The sequence below is a fragment of the Pipra filicauda genome, unplaced genomic scaffold, assembly GCF_003945595.2.
Source record: "Pipra filicauda isolate LSUMZ 115617 unplaced genomic scaffold, ASM394559v2 scaffold60_size3304689_pilon, whole genome shotgun sequence".
Lineage (NCBI taxonomy): Eukaryota > Metazoa > Chordata > Aves > Passeriformes > Pipridae > Pipra > Pipra filicauda.
The window spans coordinates 1,515,217-1,534,198 of NW_024104765.1; the positions used below are offsets into that span (position 1 = coordinate 1,515,217).

At 41.8% G+C, this 18,982-nt stretch overlaps 1 protein-coding gene across 2 annotated transcripts in view; it reads right to left on the reverse strand.

Moving 5' to 3' along the window:
* The window catches only part of BACH2 (BTB domain and CNC homolog 2), a 188,844-nt gene that overhangs the window by 47,192 nt on the left and 122,670 nt on the right, over positions 1-18,982 (reverse strand). The window contains exon 2 of one of the 2 annotated variants that reach the window (XM_027743602.2): positions 2,573-2,651. The exons of the other annotated variant lie outside the window; for it this stretch is intronic. Within the exon in view, the coding sequence (XP_027599403.1) occupies positions 2,573-2,599 (27 nt within the window). The 5' untranslated portion in view covers positions 2,600-2,651. The remainder of the gene's footprint in view (positions 1-2,572; positions 2,652-18,982) is intronic. 2 annotated transcript variants of the gene reach the window in all.

Consider the following 18,982-nt stretch of genomic DNA (forward strand, 5'->3'; position numbering starts at 1 on the left):
AGTCTATTCTCCAGTGGACAGGCAGCACTACACATTTACACTGAAGACCTTGGTTCAAGTGAAAGGCAAGGTGGAACTGCACCCAATGAAGACAAGCTGTTAACTACAGTGACTTAATTTCTCAATCAGAATTTTAAGCCTTAAGGGGAAGAGAAAGATGTTTAGTGGCTCCAGAAGAAATCTATTTCCATGCATGGCTAAAGCAATGTACCTTCACCAGTGATTTAATGCCATTTACAGAAACGTAAATGTTTCTGAACTCCAGACCCACAGACCCAAGAAAATCCCTTGACCTGTACGGAGCTCTGCCCCAGACAGTACATGGGTGCTGGGGCTGCTCCTGCCTGCAGGTAAGTCTCTCCCTTCTGACAGCTGAGCAGAGGTTGGAAGGATGGATGTAAGACACCCATTACACACCCATTACAACTATCTGGATTAGGAAGTTCTCAGCCTGATGTTCTGCAATTTCTGACACACGTAGAAGTGGCAATGCCTCTGAACACGGGGACTGGATTAGCGGTGGTGAGGTAGAAGGGATCAAGCTTTCCCAAACACCCAACACTGCATGAACTGCCTTTGAAAACGAACATGTTGAAGCGATTCTTTTATCCAACACTTCTTGCCCAGCGCCACACTGAATTCTCTTTGCATTATCTTCCCATTTCAACTTCTCTGAATAGGAAAGTGTAAAACCCTGTGCTGTGTCTAAACACACTATATAGCCCAAAACAAAGCAAACACACTTGCTTTAGGACTTACATGGTTTTGAAAAAGGATTATTCGTATGCCTTACTCTATCTGTTGTTGAAGGGGAAGTTGTGCAAATGCACAAAACTCAAATATTTTTAAGGAATTATTTTTCCTTATTGAGAACAACTGCCTTCTGAGAGGTAAGATTCAGAGGCATTAAGGCTAAGGGCAACAGATGACTATTTTTTTGTAAGTATCTGACTACTGTAGCAAGCTGAAACAAAGTTCCTCCTCTCCTACTTTTAATGTGGATCTTTGCAGCATTTTCCTTTGCTAATGCAGTATACAGGTACATGACTAGACACAAAATGACTTCAGACTATTTCTCTTGCCATGAGTTCAGACTAGGGTAACATTTTCCTACAGTGTTATTCGAAAGATGTGAGTAATCTAGACAAGAATGGACTTCAGAGGACCCATTTGTTACTTGTATTTACTAGACTTCTCAATGATAACTCCATCTTCCTACCTTTATAGGAGTATTTTTAAACCAGTGGCTATGATGACTCTTTCTACAAAATTTTTGCCAACAGTACAAAACTGCGATATTACTGGAAGTCTTAAAGGAATGCTTACAGCTTCTCTTTTACTGGTATTTTCAATCTTCATGCTGACTCATGCTACACTTTTGAGTACTCAGCTGAAATGCTTACATGAACAGAAAAAAACCACAACCAAGCAACATAGACTAGCTCTTCACCTCCTTAACATCTAGAGAGAAAATACATAGCTGCTTATTGATCTGTATACAGGCAGGGGAGGGAGACACTCGAGGGGGGTTATACCAGTTGGATTTCTTAACAAGAAAAAGATTTTTTTTTTTTCTCCTCATCAATTGAGACCAATGAGAAGAATTAACAATCATGTTATTAGCACTCCAGTAAGGTAAAAGACAAAATGACACTTAGCTCATCTCACCCACAGCTTTCTGTATAACTGAACTGATGCTAATGATAGTGTTATAATTATGTTCTAAGTGGTCACTCTTGCGTGCTATGAAATGCAAGAATTTACAAGAACAATCTAGTGGGAAAGCCTGAGAGCTCCAAATGACAATGCAAAGGGGAAAGCAGTAAGCTTTTTTTCCCTTTTATTTTCCAGGCATTTCTTATGCCTGTAATATCTCAGACGATGAAAAGAAAGGACAAGAAATCTGAAACCTGGCAAATAATGAACAGAATATCAATTATATTCTCAATCCCTTAAAAAAACCCCCACGAAAACCCACTGTTAGCCTGAAATTGCAATCTTTTCTTACAGTAATAGTGTAATTTGTGTGAATCAAACCCCGAATTACTTGGTTACTAATTAGTAATTTCCCACTTTTTAACTACAGCTCTCATCAAGTGTATTTTTTAAAAAAATCTGCTGCATGCACTGCAAAGTGCTGAAAATACTATGGTGTGTTTCCCCTCTGGTGAGCAAGCCTGCCTTCTGTGTTAAAACTCTGACCAATGCGGTCCTGAGATGCTGGAGCAGTGACCTGCACCATCCGCTCCAGCAGATCTCTAGCCACCCTCCTGGGAAGGACCTCCACCCAGTTGCTCCTATCACTGCTCTTTCCCAAGGCTACTGTTGTGACTCTGGAAGCTTCCCGAGGGTGGATCCACACCGTGCCCCTTCCCACAGCCACTGAGAGTCCATGTGGATGCCCTGGCTGGCAGCTGCAATCTCAGCCTGACACAGACTTCCCCCTGGCCGTGCCCCTGACTGCTCCAGGAAGCACCCTGAGCCCTGCATTGCGCACAGGGAAACTGGGGCTGGGCTACAGCTCAGGACCACCTATTTATCAGCTTTTAATGTTTCAACACAAGCGATTTACCGTCTTTCCTTTTCCACGATCTGCCATCGACTAAATGACCTCCAGACATGAGGTGTTTCCTCTCCAAGAGGGCTTTATCCTGCAGGAAAGGTGTAAGATGATGAAACCCTTCACTGGGAAGTATATTGTTCGTTTTCACAGGAAAACAGTTTAGAGGGCAAAGAGGAAAGGTCACTGTAGGACTTTGGCACGAAGTAGCACAAAATTAACAGAATTCAACTTTTTTCCCCCCCTCTCCTCAGAATTAAAAAAGCAGGGATCTGGTATTATCTCTGAACTCTGAAGCAAGTTGGCTGCAAGCCTTTTACACAGTGTTAATTAAACTGCATCATTTTTTGCTGAATTCAGTATTATGCTGAGTTTGCAGAACCTTCTTCATGGAAATCATTGCTACACACTTGGTATTTCTTCGAACAGAAGAGAGAATGCCTTAGCAAGCCTTTCTCTGGCTCAAAAGAACACGCTGTGCATTTGTTTGCATATAGGTCACCATGCTGCCAGAAAAAGCGTCTTTGAAACAAAAGTTTCCAGAAACTGGCACAAACTATTGTGGGCAAGGAAAGCACCATTGAGACCTAGCCAAAACAGGTTGCTGGTAAAGGCCAGCAACTGCAGTGAAGGGAACTGGAACGCTGCTTACACTTTCCTTCCATGGTGATGGGTGGAAGATCCCACTGAGCCCTTTGGCATGGGCAGCATGGAGGAGGCATACGAAACCTCAGGAGACGAAAAATGTTGCTCACGGAACATCTGAAACACTCTGGTTTGCAGCACGCTGTCTGTACTGTCTGGCACTCATCCAAAACTCTCCAGGAACTCATAAATGCACTGACTGAGCTGCTACCAAAAATACATTACCTATCACAAAAAAACCAGCTCCTGCCTCCCGAGACTGGAGCACAGGCAATATGGTGTCTGTTTTTAAAGGGAAATATGAGGGGAGAGAAAATCTTATCAAGACAGACCAGAAAGTCCTGCATCAGAACTGGGCGAATTACGTTAAAAGGTAAATCTTGATCGCAGCACAATTACAGAGCACTTAACCAGGGAAATTATCACTGTGACAAAGCAGCATGGCTTCTGCAAGGGAAAGTCATGTTTCTGATGGGCTCTATTAGAATTCCTGAAGTGTGTCAAATTAGTAGTGAGGAACACTGGTACACGTAATTAGTGCTGACTTTCAGAAATCCTTTGACAAAACCTTTACAAACGCCTGTTAGAGAAACTCAGTTGTCATAAGATGAGAAGTTGCATCAGTTTGGAAACCACTTAGGATAAACTGTATTCAACAGAGGAGGGACACGGGCTATTTGGGTTATTTTCAACAGGTTAACAGTGAAATTTCTCCAGAAACTGGCCCACATCTGCCTATGGTCATGCTGTGCAACATGCCTGAGCTCCTCTGATCCACAGGAGGGTTGGCCACACTTAGTACCAGGTCCTTTCCAGGACATGTGTCTGGATGTCCTAACAGAAGCCTGCCACTCCTACAGCAAAGCCATCGAGAAGATGGAGCCAGACACTGGGAGCAATTTGAAACAACAGAGGTTTAGACTGGACATAAGTAAAAACTGAGGAACAGGTTGTCTGGAGAGGTTGTCATCTCCATCCTTAGAGATTTGCAAGATCACACTGAATATAGTGCTGAGCAATCTGCTCTGATCTCAGAGCTGACCTGCTTTGAGCAGGAAGTTGAGCTAGGTATCTCCTCAAGTCCTTTCCAAAAGAAACTATCTGATGATCCTACACTGATTAGTGACCTAGAAGTTCAAAGACCATGTCAGAGAGACTGAAATTGATAAAATTATTTCAAATGTCAAAGGTAATAGGGATCGTTGGGAATTTTAAAAAGACAATATAAAAAAGAATTAGGCACTAACAAGGTGACACACTAAATCCGGAGCACTCTGTTCCACAAAGGTGGCAATCAGAAAAAAAATAAATTATAGAATGGTTGAGGTTGGAGGAGTTCAGTCTCCCCGCTCAAAGCAACAGGACTGTATGCAGAAGGGTTTTGAGTCTCTTCAAAGGTGGAGACCTCACGTCACCTCTGGAAAACCTGTTGCAGTGTTTGACCACCATCACAGTAGACCACAGACTCACTGGCCTGGAATCTCAATTCCAATTTGGAGTCTCTCACAAAAAAGACAGACTGGAGACAGGCAGACTGTCATCACCTAGAGGAGATTTTAGAAAGACAGAAATATTCTAATAAGGAGATGTATTTTCTAGTTACTTTTGGTGCAGTACACTGTTGTGTAGCATCTGGATCTGATTACTGATGTTGAAACAAGGAGAAAAGAAATCCTCAGAAGAACAATGAAAAAGATCACTGTCAAGGAAAGAGAAAAAGCCCTTCTCAACGTGCATGATCAATTCAATAGACACTATACAAATAATACAAAATAAAAAGGTCAAAGCAGCACTGCTATTTATTGTTTCTAGTGTTGCAAACAGGAGAGGGCACACAAGTAAAAGAAGCAAGACAAATACAGAGTTTCTAAAAAAGAAGAGCTGTGATTCCTGACCACTGAAATGAACTGAAATTGTACCGTGTACTCACAGCAAGATGCTTGTTTTGTTTTCCTTGAGAGATTTCACAGTCACTGCAATAAACCATATGTACAACTACATGTTACTCACCACATACGTAAAAGGATTAGTTACTCCTAATAAAAATATTCAGCGGCACATTACTGAGAGTACCAAGGGTACACAGATGAAGGGTACATGGGATATTTACATGCTCCAGCATACTGTCCGACAACAAATGTGCCTCTATTATCCATCTTTCCTGACCCAGTAACTACTGCGTCAGAAACAAATTATTTAATGGATGTCAACACACATGAAAACCCAAATCTGTTACCTCCACACATGCCTCCTAGACCTCCTCGCCCCCTCCATCCCCAGCTTCAGGAGACAGCGATGGGCATGCTGCCCAGAGCTTCCCTCTCTCCAACAGGAACTGAAGTTGCATGGGACCAAGTTGTTGAAGGCAAGCAATAGAAAATATCTGTCCGAAGATTACACGTGGTGGGTGTCACTGACACCAGGGGTTCCCGCTCCCACTGGCTCCAGAAGAGCAGTCAGTTTAAGACACAAAAAGCCACACAACATTAACTCATAAAAGGTGCATTAACTGCAGCAGAAGCATCTTTGTAGTCTATCCATGGCAAAACACCAGCAAGGAAGGGGACGGGGGAAAAAAAGGACCTAAAGGCATCATCTTATCCCATGAAACAAAAGCTCACTTGTATCCTAGGAGGTATAAACAGGACATTAGATCTATAATAACACACAGAGGATTCCCAACAACTTCACAGCAAAGGTCTGAGAAGGCTTATCAGTATCTCCTCATTATGCCTGTAATGTTACATTTTAGTACAGAAGCCAACAAATAACTGTGATTCCGCATTTAAGAATTGCAGTAACTGACCTGGTGTGAAATGAACCACAGGTTTTGCTTGGAAGCATAAGCTGGAGATCAAATTATATTCTGCTATGTAAGGTGACTCCTGGCTTTCTCCTGATTGTGTTAAGAGAGGACAAATACTGAACTGGGTGTATTTCTAGTTCCAGTTCACATTCTCCCCGTCAGCTCCACTAACAGTAAAAGAAAGAATCTTAGGAATAGTTTGAAGTGGCTATCTTGAACGCATCTAAGGCTCTTCGGTCAGAAGTAGCTGGAATCTGCACCACAGATTTGCACGTAAACATCTCACAGTATTCCTGTTCAATAGGATGCAGAGTGTGTGAAAAAATGGTCTTTTGTTCTGACATTTTCTATTGTTTTTTCCCCCTAACAATTTAGCAAAAGATATTCAGAAAAAAATGGGGAGAATGACGATAAAATAATGAAAAAAGTTGAAAGCAACTTTACTTCTGAAAAATGGCAGCAAAAGCACATCAGACTTGACAGTTTTTAGGGATAAACATGCACTGGTTTTAAGTGGCAAGTGGGAGGAAAATAATTTTCCAGGCTTCCTTCCCCATCTCCTAATAGTTTTTCTACGAAAAGACTCATTCTGTGTAATCAACACTTTGTTTTTAAAGAAAGTTATCAATAACTGACACTTCAGAGCTTCTAAAATGACCATCCTTATAATTGGTTATTACGATCTCTCAATTATAGCTATAACAACAAAGCATATGATTATATTGTCACTGCTTTCCTTTAAAAAGAAACTATTGAAAGGCCTAATGATTAATTCACCATTTTTGAGAGCTCATTGTAATGACAGAAGACTATATACAAAGGTCTCTTCAGTGAGCCCATTATTCAATTAATAAATGCTGAATACTGAGCAGTCATAGTCATATGAAACTCCCAAGAATTGTGTGAATTTTTAACCAATTAATTATCAATTACAACATCATAAAACACTAGCACAAAAATAGAAACAACGAAATTTAATTATAGATTATTCTTCTTAGTTGCTGCAAATACTATACAAGACTGATTTTGATTAATAATTCATACAGTAATAAAGTATCAGGAAAGATAATTATACTGTGCCACAATTCTCACACTGATTTCTGTAATTACAGATTACAACAGTGTTAGCAATTTAAAAAGGTTAGGGAGCAGTAGTAATTTGCTATGTCATCCTCAGAAATATTAATGTCTTCTTCTCTGAGCACCCCAGATAATTGAAAATAGACTACTGAGCTGCCAGGCTACATGGACTTGCCTCCTGCCAAACATACTGTGGGTGCCAGGGCCATTAGCAAGATTGTCTTAAGAAATGAGCTTTTCACATTGTTCAAGTAACTTCTGCTGTAAAGCACAAGGTACATGGACAAGTGGAAAAGACACTGTAGGAGCATTCCTGGCTGGCAGCTGTAGACATGTGCTGCTGCTGATAGTGATGGCTAGTCCTTCTGACCCTACTGCATGAAACACAACCTTCACTTGACCATGAGTGGCAAGGGGGATAGCTAAAAGAAACCCAAGGGAGGATTTAGCCACAGGCCTTCTAGAGAGGCAGGTCTGGTTGGGCACACAGCAGGGCCCAACAGACATCTCCTAACATCTCCTAAAGGCAAGAATTCCCATTGCTGAGGAGGCTGCATGGCTCCAAGACATTAAGCGTCCACAGCCCAGGGAACACCCAGAGAATTGCTGAACAGCTGCACGTGGACAAAGGGCCACAAACTGGTCCCTGATGAGCTACACCACAGTCAGTCATCAGAATAATCAGTGCCTGGGCTGGCTGCAGGGCTGGGCCATGAGCCCCATTTCCGTACGGCAAGCTTCACATGCTTTCAAAATACAGATAAGAATACTGGAAATTCCTTCTTAAGCTTAAACTGACACAAACAGGGTCCTGCAGACCGTGGAATGGCTGTTTTTGAACAGTTTATATGCCGTCACAACTTTGATGTAGGAAGTAAGTTCCACTGCAAAGTCACTCACTGGTTTTCTTATACTGGACCTAGACCCTACAGTACAACTGGATAGATATTAAGCCAAAAAAAAAAAAATAAAAAAGAGGCACTTTGATCCTGCAGACTTTTAAACAGAACTGCTGAATATAACTTTCATCTGTAGCATTTTGGTTACTTACAATGATTTTGCTATTGGCAGAATGCACACACGAGCAGAAATGTACCACAGCTTCATTTCTACAATGAATCTTTTTTTTAAAAAAAAGTACTGTCAGGATGCCTACAGTCTCCATGATTAATGTTTATTTAAACCCCAGGTGTCTACTCTAAAGAAATTGCGCTTCAGGTTGTTCAGAGATTGGTACCACAAGGAGGCAGGGATTCCCAGTGGAGGTTGCTTTGAAGAGTCCAAATAGATTTATGTTCCATATACAGAAAAAACCTATTTCTTGACTTCAGAGGGTTATGTTGTTATTGTCTTTTGAGAGAGTAACCCAGATGAACAAGGTAATGATAGCTCGCAGTCTTCAGGGACTTCAGTTAACATGCAAATAATGTTTACATACAGTACATGCATTGACATACACATTCTATGCAGGCCTACTAGGCAAAGTATACATATGCTTCTTTTTATGACTCGGTAAAAATTGTATAATTATACTACTAATTTTCCTACACTCAGTGAGTCAGGTTTAGTGTAACATGCATTTTCAATGTTCTGTAAACACTGATGATGCCCACAGGAGAGACGCATGGTAGACGGGTGGGAGAAGACGCAGAATCATAGGGTCATAGAATGGTTTGGGTTGGAAGAGACCTTAAAAATCATCTAATTCCAAGCTCCCTGCTATGGGTAGGGATACTTTCCACATAGACCAGGCAGGAAAATAGGAGGAACAACAGAAAAACTGTCCTTATTTCTCAGAAGCTACTCAACTGACATATATTAGCATGGAAAGCGAGAAACACAGAAGATCTCTTTCCTGATAAGGTCTCCTCTCATGGCTTTCACATTGCTCTTTACAGTAGTTGACTATGGTGAAGGGGACCGGAACCAAGTCTGATACTCAAAATAGCTTATTCAAAGTAGAATGGGGAATGCCCAACACTGAAACACTGCCAGGAAACCACCAAGCACAACAAACAACATATTATGTTTTTCTGAAGCAGTCAGTGGCTTCAGGACCTTGGGGAAAAGACAAAACAACCTTTTGGTTTGTTCTTGGATAAACTGGATTGCCAGATTAAAAAACTGAAGATGGAAAAATTAATTAGTGATTTGTTTTTATTTTGCCTTCCAGTTTGGTGAGCTCTCTGAAGTTGTTTAAGGTCTCCACACAAATGGAGGCTGGAAATTCTGGCAAAGGCCCACTGATTCCTTTGCTTTAAATTAGTATTTTGGGGTTTTACTTGAGTAGTGATACAGTGATATGGCTTTGCCCTTTTTCCTACTCCTTTAAATCATTTATGTGTACCTCTATGAGCATATGTGCGCGTCTATGTATACATGTACAATTTACACTGCAATGTCATCTGAAATGATGAAATTGCTGAAGCACAAATGGTTTGTCAAATATCTGTGTCACTTGCCAGAATGACACTACTTTGGGATACTAAAGAAGGTGCCTCTCTATTTGAAATTTGATAATATGACTATATGAAAGACTATGCTAACAAGTTATGGGAATAGAAGCTATTAATCTCTCTTATTCTCTACTTTAAAGCCCCGGTAGAATTCAGTGCTGAAGCTCTGTACTTGAAGTTTTTGGTTGATGAGCATTGTTTTTGCTTTTTTAAAAAAAACCCACAAAACAAACCCCAAAACAAAACAGAAAGTTCTCTCTCAAAATTATGTCTCCTGGTTATTTTTTTTTTTCCACTAAATTGCACTAATTACTGCTTTTCCAGCCTATCTGCAGAACTGGTGGAAGCAGTTCTGTCTGCAGGTGAGGCTATCGTCAAAACCACAGCGAACATCTTCAACTACACAAATTGCAGAGGTTGTGAAAGCAACCAAATCCCATTTTCTCCTGTCATACTGCATAGCTGTTATGGGAAAATTCTGCTCTCTTTGTTTCCCCCCCTAAAATGCAAGCTTTTCATCTTTGCTGCAAGTTAGCAGGTGGTTAGAATGTCCTTCATCTTTCCTTGGGACACACACTGGCATGTCCTTTGGAACATGTCTGTTGTGATTAATGTGTGAAGAGCAGGAACGCATGCAGTAGGTTACTGGGTTAAATTTTGTAGGCTATAACTTCACACCTTCTGCTCTCGGGAAAGAATACAGGTGTTGCCTTCTCCTTGGAGACTGGGCCACTATCTGTTCAGGCAGCATTTTCCATAACCAAAGGGATACCAACAATAATGTTCTCATTTGACAACTGAAGGAAAAATGTTTCTTTATGGTTAAATAATTTTGAATAATCTATAACTAACTAACTAACTATATTCTAGTGACTACCGCATTAGGGTCCGCAAATTTACACATCTGAACCTTGGGAGGCCTATCAACACAAAACAACTGTTTTTGAAAACAAAACCAGTTTTCACATGTTTTTCTAATGATCAAATGATCAGAAGGTCACTGAAACAACTATTTAGAAACTCTCAGAGCATGGGGATACTTGGATTACACCAAGGGATTCTGACAGTGCTTTTGATCCCGCAAGGATCTGAGAACTGCCATTTTGTTATCAAAAGGTTTTATCAGGAGTTGCAAGCCTTCCCAATATTCTCAGAGTCTGGCACATGCCTAGATTTCTATTTAAAGTCCCTTTATCCATGGACTGTCCCTTATTCTAGAACTTGACTGCCTTTCCTGTTGCAGACAATAAATCATTTGATGGAGAAAGGTGCACAGAAAGCAAATCAATTCTGCTGCCAACACCTACCAGGCTGCAGCTGAGGTAAGGAGTGGATGTGAGACAGAAATGGGCACTTTTACTAAGTGCAACTGCAGCCTGAAGGAGCCTAGAGAGAAAGAAAAGATTTGATGCATTTGGGTTGTGGTTTTGAGGGTAAGTACAGCCAACGTAGCATCTGCACCTATAATTTCTTACAGGACTACAAAGACAGCAGAAGGCGAACACAAGCTTTCCTTCTGTGTAAGATCCAGAGAAGCTTATGAAATCTTCTTTGCCATGGTAAAGAAAGAGGGATTAAAGCTGCAAAGACTGCTATAAGAAGAACTTGGATTTTATCTTTGTTTGAGGATACTTACATTATTTGTTGAGCTTTTCATGAAGCTTTTTGAAGTTGGTTTGGTTTCTTTACCCCCACAGAACTACAAGGTACTCAACACACTTAAAACTGCAAAAGCCATCAAATCAAATCAAATCGGAGGTTAACACCCCAAATCCAAAACTAAGCCACACTTTATCCCAGGGAAACAGAGTGGCTTGATTATTTTTGTTTGAAACTCTGTCACGGGAGTTTTAATGTCAGGGCATTCCTTATATGGTTCACAAACCCAAAAGGCAGAAAGGACCACCTAATCTGGCCTCCTAATGGCAAATCAACAGCTGCCTTTATCACACAGACTTGCCATTCTGACAGAGCAAAGAAAACCAGCAGGGTTTTTTGACAAGCTCCCTCTTTAACTCTTAATGGAATTATATATACCTTTAGCCTCCAAGTTCTCTCTTGACAGATTCTGAAATAGCTGTTCCACTATCTTACCCTGGACTGACGGCAAGCTAAAGCAGCCATCAGTTCCCTGGAACATTCTTTTTACCTTTTTTAAATATCGGAAATACAGTTGGCAGTCCTCCAATTTTCTGGAATTTCCCGTTTTCCCAAGATTTATTACGAATTACCAGCCATTCAACAGAGCTCTTTGGCCACCTCCCTTAAGATTCCTGGATGTAGAAGTTACTAGGATGTGAAACTGTTTAATTTCAATCACTCTTGCCTCTCAGATCCTACTTTGCTATAAGCAGCAAACTTTCTCTTCTTTTCACATCCGTGCACAGGATGGACACATCCTCTTCTACAGTTTCAAATACAAAAAACACATGGGGAACATTTCTGCCTTTTCTATTTTCCCTTTTTTAGATATTCAATTAATAAATGTTTTATCATGACTTATATTTCTTCATTTAACCAGAATGGTTTCTCATTAGAGTTACATTTTTTGTTATTGATGGCAGTGTAAAATCATAATTTTGAGAGCTGGCAGAATATTCTTCAACAATTCCCAGTGCGTTCAACGCTTTTTACTTTAAATGCAATGTTATGCCAACACAACAGGTTTTAACTTTGGAAAACATCTTTTTCAATTCTGAGTACAGTGCACACATAAATTTACAGTCTCCCGGTAGATGATGTACTCTGACTGCACAAGGTCATTGTACAGGATTTGAGACCCTGTGATTCACATTATTTAAGACTGTCCACAAATAATACGTTTTGACAAACTGCTTCCCTTCTTTCTTCATTTTCTCATGCAATAAGCTGTAAACTTGTATTTCCCAGTCTATTTTTAAGAGAAGCACTCCAACTGAAAATCTTTTGGCTCATGTGCCACTCTCTCCAATGTCTCTCCCACAGTGCTAAGAACTGGTTAATAAAACATCAAATAACATGAGTCTTGTACCATCCTAATGATTTAAACTTACATATACTGGTTTAGAGTTATACTAGACTTGTGTAAGGCTGGTTTATGCAATTGGACATTCACTGATGTCACTCTCTCTCTAAGGTTAGTTTACAGCCCCTGCTTGCTCATTTGTCTTCAAGGGGAATATACCACTGGTAGAGAAAGAGGCCACTGAAACCAGACATTCCCCATAGTCTCTGCAGACCTCAGCTTGGAGATCCACAAAATCCCAAGCTTTGTCTACCCTCAGCAGCATGGTAAGTGGCACCTGCAGCATGCTACTTTCTCCCTGTCCTCTCCATTCACAAGAGGACAGACAATTCAGGACACCTGGCTGCACCATATCTGAGGACAACACAAAAGAAATCAGTGAGGACCTTGTCCCCACAGTGGCAATCACCATTGCCACACTACTTCAGGACCATGGCAGGTCTGCTCAGGGCTGTGTTTTGGGCAGCTCTGACCTAGGGAAGCTTTCCCTGGCTGATGAAATGCACACCCATAGCTACAGTCTGGACAATCTTTAAGAGATAATGCTTTTTATTCTGAGAAGAAAAAAGTCTGTATGATTTTTCTGAAGTGAATTGAGAAGCTATATTCTCCACAGATCTTAGAGACATGCAATTAAAGACTGTCAAATTTGCATGTACGCAGGATCCAATTGAAGGCTGAGCAGGCGATGTTGTAACATTTCTCACTTGACAACCTTATACTCTTTTAACAGCTTTTGTGCATAATTTCCTTGCTTTAAACAAACTAAAGGTGCCATTGTATAACCTGACCCCCGAGTCCATGTGGGTGAGGATAAGGGTAGGAGCCAGGAGATTCCCACTCCCCAAGCAGAACCGGCTGACCATCACTGGTCTGCAAAATCCCAACTAAGCAGTCTGCAACACCACACCAAATACAGATGGAGCAAGCAGAGAACAGCTCTGCAGGTCCCCCCGCTTTGTCAGAAACTCAACTTTTGAGGTAGCATTAAGCAGAAGCCATCAGCTGCCCTGGGCTTTCTTTTCCAAACTCCCGGGCTGGTCTAACCGATTTCCAAGGGAAACAGTAACAGCTGCAGCATGGCCCCAAACCCACTCTCCAGCTGAGATCTAACATCTTTGCTCCACAGCATGGGGGCACCAGAGCTCTACAAGAGTTCAAAAAAATGTTGAATGTTGGGAAATCAACACGTAATTTCAAGCTTTATTTTCCTTTTTACTTCCCCCTCAGCTAAAACACTGATGGTTTTCCATCTACAGGCTGAGAGAACATCACAGCAAGAAAACTGTGACCCCATGCACCTGAAGTCTGGAAAACCTACTGTGGTTCAAAATAAGACTTCGTAGAGGGAAATTACAAGATACAAGGCAGCCAGTCCGGTTCCTGGTGCACATGTAGAGTGAGAAGCACCACAAGGTCTTCATGCAACAGGATGAATCTAGCACATTCCAGAACTTAGTTGTGAAGGTGTTGAATCCCTTTAATCCATGGCCTTTAATGAGATTTGAGAGTGCCTGTAACAAGCGGGATCAAACCACAAAAGCACGGGGACAAGGAGATTAAACTACAGATTAATAATTATATAGTATAAACAATATGGGATAAAATAAAACTCTTATGCTCCATTGGAGATTGCTATGTTTATGTATAAAGCGGGGAATCTATAAAGCTCATTGATTAGTATTTCAAACAAAACTAATCTAAAAGCATTTCTAATTATTAACTGAAATATGTAATACAAATAGCGTGCTAGGTATCAATCAATACTTCCCTGTGCTTGCAAACCCTACAGCATTTTTTTGTGCTAAGAAGGGGACCAGCCGAGATGGCAAACTCCAGTGCTTGCCAGGGGGGTTTGTCTCTCGGTATACATGTAAAAGAGAACAGTCTGCAATGTAATAACAAGCATGCTTTTTTTTTCTTACTTCTTCCCCCTCAGCTTCTGCCTACCCTAAATGTACCTAACCTACATTGCAGGCTGCAATAAAAAGAATAATTTAAAAAAATCACTCCATGAGTCTTCTTCTGGACCGTCAGAAGAATGCAAAAGTTGTTACACAGAATGAAATCCAGTCTTTTTAGACAAACTTGACCACTTAGTGATACAGCTGCATGAAAGGAGAAGACAATTTTGCTAAAAATTTAGTCATCAGACTAAATGAAGACTTTGCTATTAGAACAATTCAAGTCTTATAGAAATAGACTGAGTTAATTTATAATTCTCAGAGGTCAAAATCACGTAAGTCTATCTACAGATTCATGCCACTACTTCAAGACTTTAAAGTGCTAGTAAGACAGAATTTGGTTATATGTCCAAAGGAATGTTAAAATGCTTTGAATAAATACTTGTTGCTTGATGAAATACAGGACAGTCACCACTAGGTTATGAATGACATGATGCTTTTCCATCACAGCATATTATGTTCCAATATAGTGTCTTAAAAGCAGACACATGTGCACGTGTCTATAGTTTTATATGTGTATAAATGTACACGAATGTATGTGTATCTGTATATACACACATGTGCACACATATGCACAATGTTTAATTACTATCTCTTAAAAAATATGTATTATTATCACTGTGTGTTTCTGGGTTAGCCCACGTTACCTGGCATGAGCTTTCCAAACATTAAAAAATTATGTGATCTCTATTAATAGAGTCTTTGGACCAGTCCTATCAACATAGCTACACATCCTTAAATCATGGAGGAAACGCTCCTTTTACTCTACCAACTAGGTGGTTCAGTATTATTTGTAGCCATTATTCCATGCATTTCTCACCTGAAGTACGTATGCATCCATGCAATCTTCTCTGCTACGTGTGGTAAGAATTTTTCCCAAAGGAGTAAAAGAAAGAGGAGAAATTAAAATCCTGAAAAGGTTGTTTGTGCAAATGTTTTTAGTAATAATAATGGAGGAAACAGACATGTGAAAAAGCTCTGAAACAGGAAAATACAGAAGCAATGGTGAAAAGTTGAAGGGATGGGGAGGAGCCAGGAGCAACATCCATACGGACACTAAAAATCATGTTACTAGGGGTGAGTGGAAGGGTTCAAGAAAACAGAAAGTAAAGGACCAGGGTTACCTCAGAGTAAGAGAGAGCTGAAGAGGCCAGGGGCTCATGGATCAACGGTTGCACAGAAGGAAAGGCAGAGGAGGCTGGAGAAGTTTCAAGGGAGAAGGATCTGTAGTAAGGGGGCAGGAGCCCAGTCCTGGCTCCATTGCCTCTGGGGGGTGGAGGGGCTGAAGTGGGAACAGGGGAACAAACTGTGAAAAAGAGTGGCTACTGTCCAGTGTTTCAGTGCACAAAGAGAAACTGAAGAAGCCGGAGATAAAGCCATTGCATACTACAGTGAGTATGTAAGGCTGTCCAGAGGGAGCAAAAAAGAGGGAGCAGGAAGCAGAGGGAGAGGTTTCACTGCCCAGAACAGAGAGGGTCACGATTGCCAAGGAACTTGAAAGAGCAGTGGGAATGGAGGCAACACCGAGAATGAAGATTCCTGGAAATTGCCTGTTCTCCCTGTGGGAGGTGGGATGATGCTGGGAGGCAAGGGGAGAGAAAGGTTGCAGACACTCAGAGAAGCAAACGGAGAACTGTCAGAGTGGAGAAGAGAGGAGAGGGAAAAGGGAATCGCTTGTGAGAGGCTAGAGAGTGGGTGAGGACACGGTGCCAAGAGATGATAATCCAGATGATTAGAGAATTAGGTGCAAGAGATGTCAAGCAAAAGGCAGAGAGCAGAAGAGGCTATGGAGGTGCAAGAAGAGCTTGATCTTAAAATAAAACTGTCAAGCAGTCCAAATACACCAGCTATGCACTTCTCCTCTGCCTGCCCCCTTCTCTCCATCACACTGTCAGGCATCGACTACCTTAGGGCAGGATGCAAACAAAAATCCAGCTGCCCTCAGGCTGATCCTGGAGGAGCAACAGAATAGGAATGAGGAGAAATGAAAGCAGGCTGACAGTAGCTGCCTGTGGATAAAAAGGAGGCTTTTAGTATAGCTGTGGCTGTATTTGATTTACGTGTACTTCCTCATGCAAAACAGAGGCACAGCAGTGGAAATGGCTTTCTAAAGAAAGCACCGTGGACAGAAACTCCTACACGTTAGAAAGAAAGGAATTGCCGATGTCCTGGGCTACACCAGGATGCACACAGAGCTGGGGATCCCGGCTCAGGCAGCCAGCACAAAGGCGCTCACATTGCGCCATCCCCATGCAAGACAGCACTATGCCCCGCGGCGCGAGGATTGATGTACACAAAGCCCTAAGTGCTTTCGTAGGCGGCTTTTACTATTTTGAATTTGAGCGTGACATCCCCTTGTAATGAAAAGGCTCGCCTCCTCGGGAAAAGGACTACCAAATACTGTAAAAATCCTGTTCTTTGTGACAAAAGAGTCCACTTCCAAATTAAGGAACAAAACACAGTAGCCTGGATTGCATACTACACATTTTCGTAAATGTTCTTTTCTAGTAGCAAGTAATTAATCTTGTGTTAGAGCCTGAAAAGTCCCTACGAGTTTTTGAACTTGCAGACAGCTGGAAAATGCCTACTTAGGCTAGTGTGCACATCTTCAAGTAATTCCTACTTGCTAATTACTCTTCCAGAAGCTGCCAACAGCTATTCGAACATTTTGCTAACCAGGGTGGGATATCACATTGCATAATCATGTGAATTAACAATAGGATGCTGGTGAAGCAATGGGATAAAAACCAGGTAGTTGAGAAAGAAATTAAAGCTAATTGATTTGCACCAAAAAAACTCAGTATGTAAACAGCATTTCAGAAACAAAGGACATGGTCAGGGAACAAATAAACAAAAGTGAAACCAGCATTTGCAGAAGTTGTCAGAGTAGATTCCTTCTCTTGGTGACAGATGAGATGAGACTTAAGCCCGGGACCCTTACAAATGAGACTTGCTAGTACTCCACTAACCCACTGCAACCAGAGGAATATTCCCTTCTGCAACACAACAGATGTGATTCAAACTGGCAAGCCCTTGCACATAAAAGCACGATGCCCTACCCTGCTAAGCGAAGTTTCTGCAATATTCATTGCAGTGGCCCAGAGGGAATTCCAGCTCACGGTGTGCAGAAAGCTCGACGGTGCTCCTGCACAGCAGAACGGCTGAAGGGGCACCAAAGGGCAACAAGTGCATGCTGCTGGAGGAAACACCTGGAGATGGAGCTGCCCGTGTGGAAGGTAGCGTGAGGCAGAGGAGGAAAATCCAAGAGGTGCCTTTATATATGTGTGTGCACATTTAACTGCAGAAAACTAACACAATAGTAGTGTCTGCTCTGAAAATGGCAAAGGCAAGTTATTATCAGGATGAACATCTTTACGTAGCATCTCAGAGGAGGCTCTGGCCACCTTCAATCAACTTTTTCTTGGAATGCTGTTAAGTTGTGGTCATCAATCCTATTTAAGGAAAGGGAAGAAAGGCTTCGTATCACTGCTTTCCCTCCTCACTTGATGTGACATAAAATACCAGTACATTAGCGCAGGTGAAAGAAATGGAGCTTGCCTGATAATGGCCACACTCATGTATTTATTAAGCAGCCTGGGGGAGAAGGCACCAGGCGCAGAATACGACCACACAGCTCACTCATCGAATGCCTAGAGCAGCAGCTTCCTGCTACCAAGAGGTTTCCTTGAAATCCCTCCAGGAACACTCTGTAACCGAAGTGTAAAAGCGGCCACTTGCCTGGCTCTGATTGCCCACTTGAACTTTTCGAGAAGGTTCGTGTATTTACCATCGATCCACAGTACTGTGTTGCCAAGTGACTTGCGGTGGAAAGACTGCAAAACCCGACTGTGGCGCTTACGTGACCCACATACTGCTCTGCCCCTGGTCCTCAAAGGGCACGTAGGGAGATATGGCAATACCCTCATGCACCGATGGGCCATGTGGGCACAGGCAACCCCCCTAATTTAGGAGCTTGTGCTGCCACTGCCAGGGCAGTAAGTAAAGCAGAGATGATCCCGCTGACTTCTCGACTATTCATCCAGATTGGTAAAATCTGTTAAAGGACAAGGTGATTTTCCTGATCAGTACATCCATACAGACAGGAGCTGGAACTTGGCTCAGGCTGGTAGTTCAAATGCTTCACTACTGGGCACTGCTAAAGTGTTTAGCATCACTGCCTTCGTTATCTCTCCCTGGCTTCATCTTGTCGGTGCTGTGTATACGTAAGGACACATGGACCATGAGACTCCCAGTGAACTCTTGTAATACCAGCTGTCAGCAGCCTACTCGGAGTCAGGAAAAACATGCTTCAGTAAGAGATCGTGTCTATAAACATGGCAAAACTAATTATCCCAAGAAGGGTTCCCCTTCCTCTTAAAATTAGCAGTGTATACAGTCAGATAGCTCAATGTAAACACATCGCTCTGAATTTCACCAGCTTCAGTATCAAGCACTGTTGCACTGCTA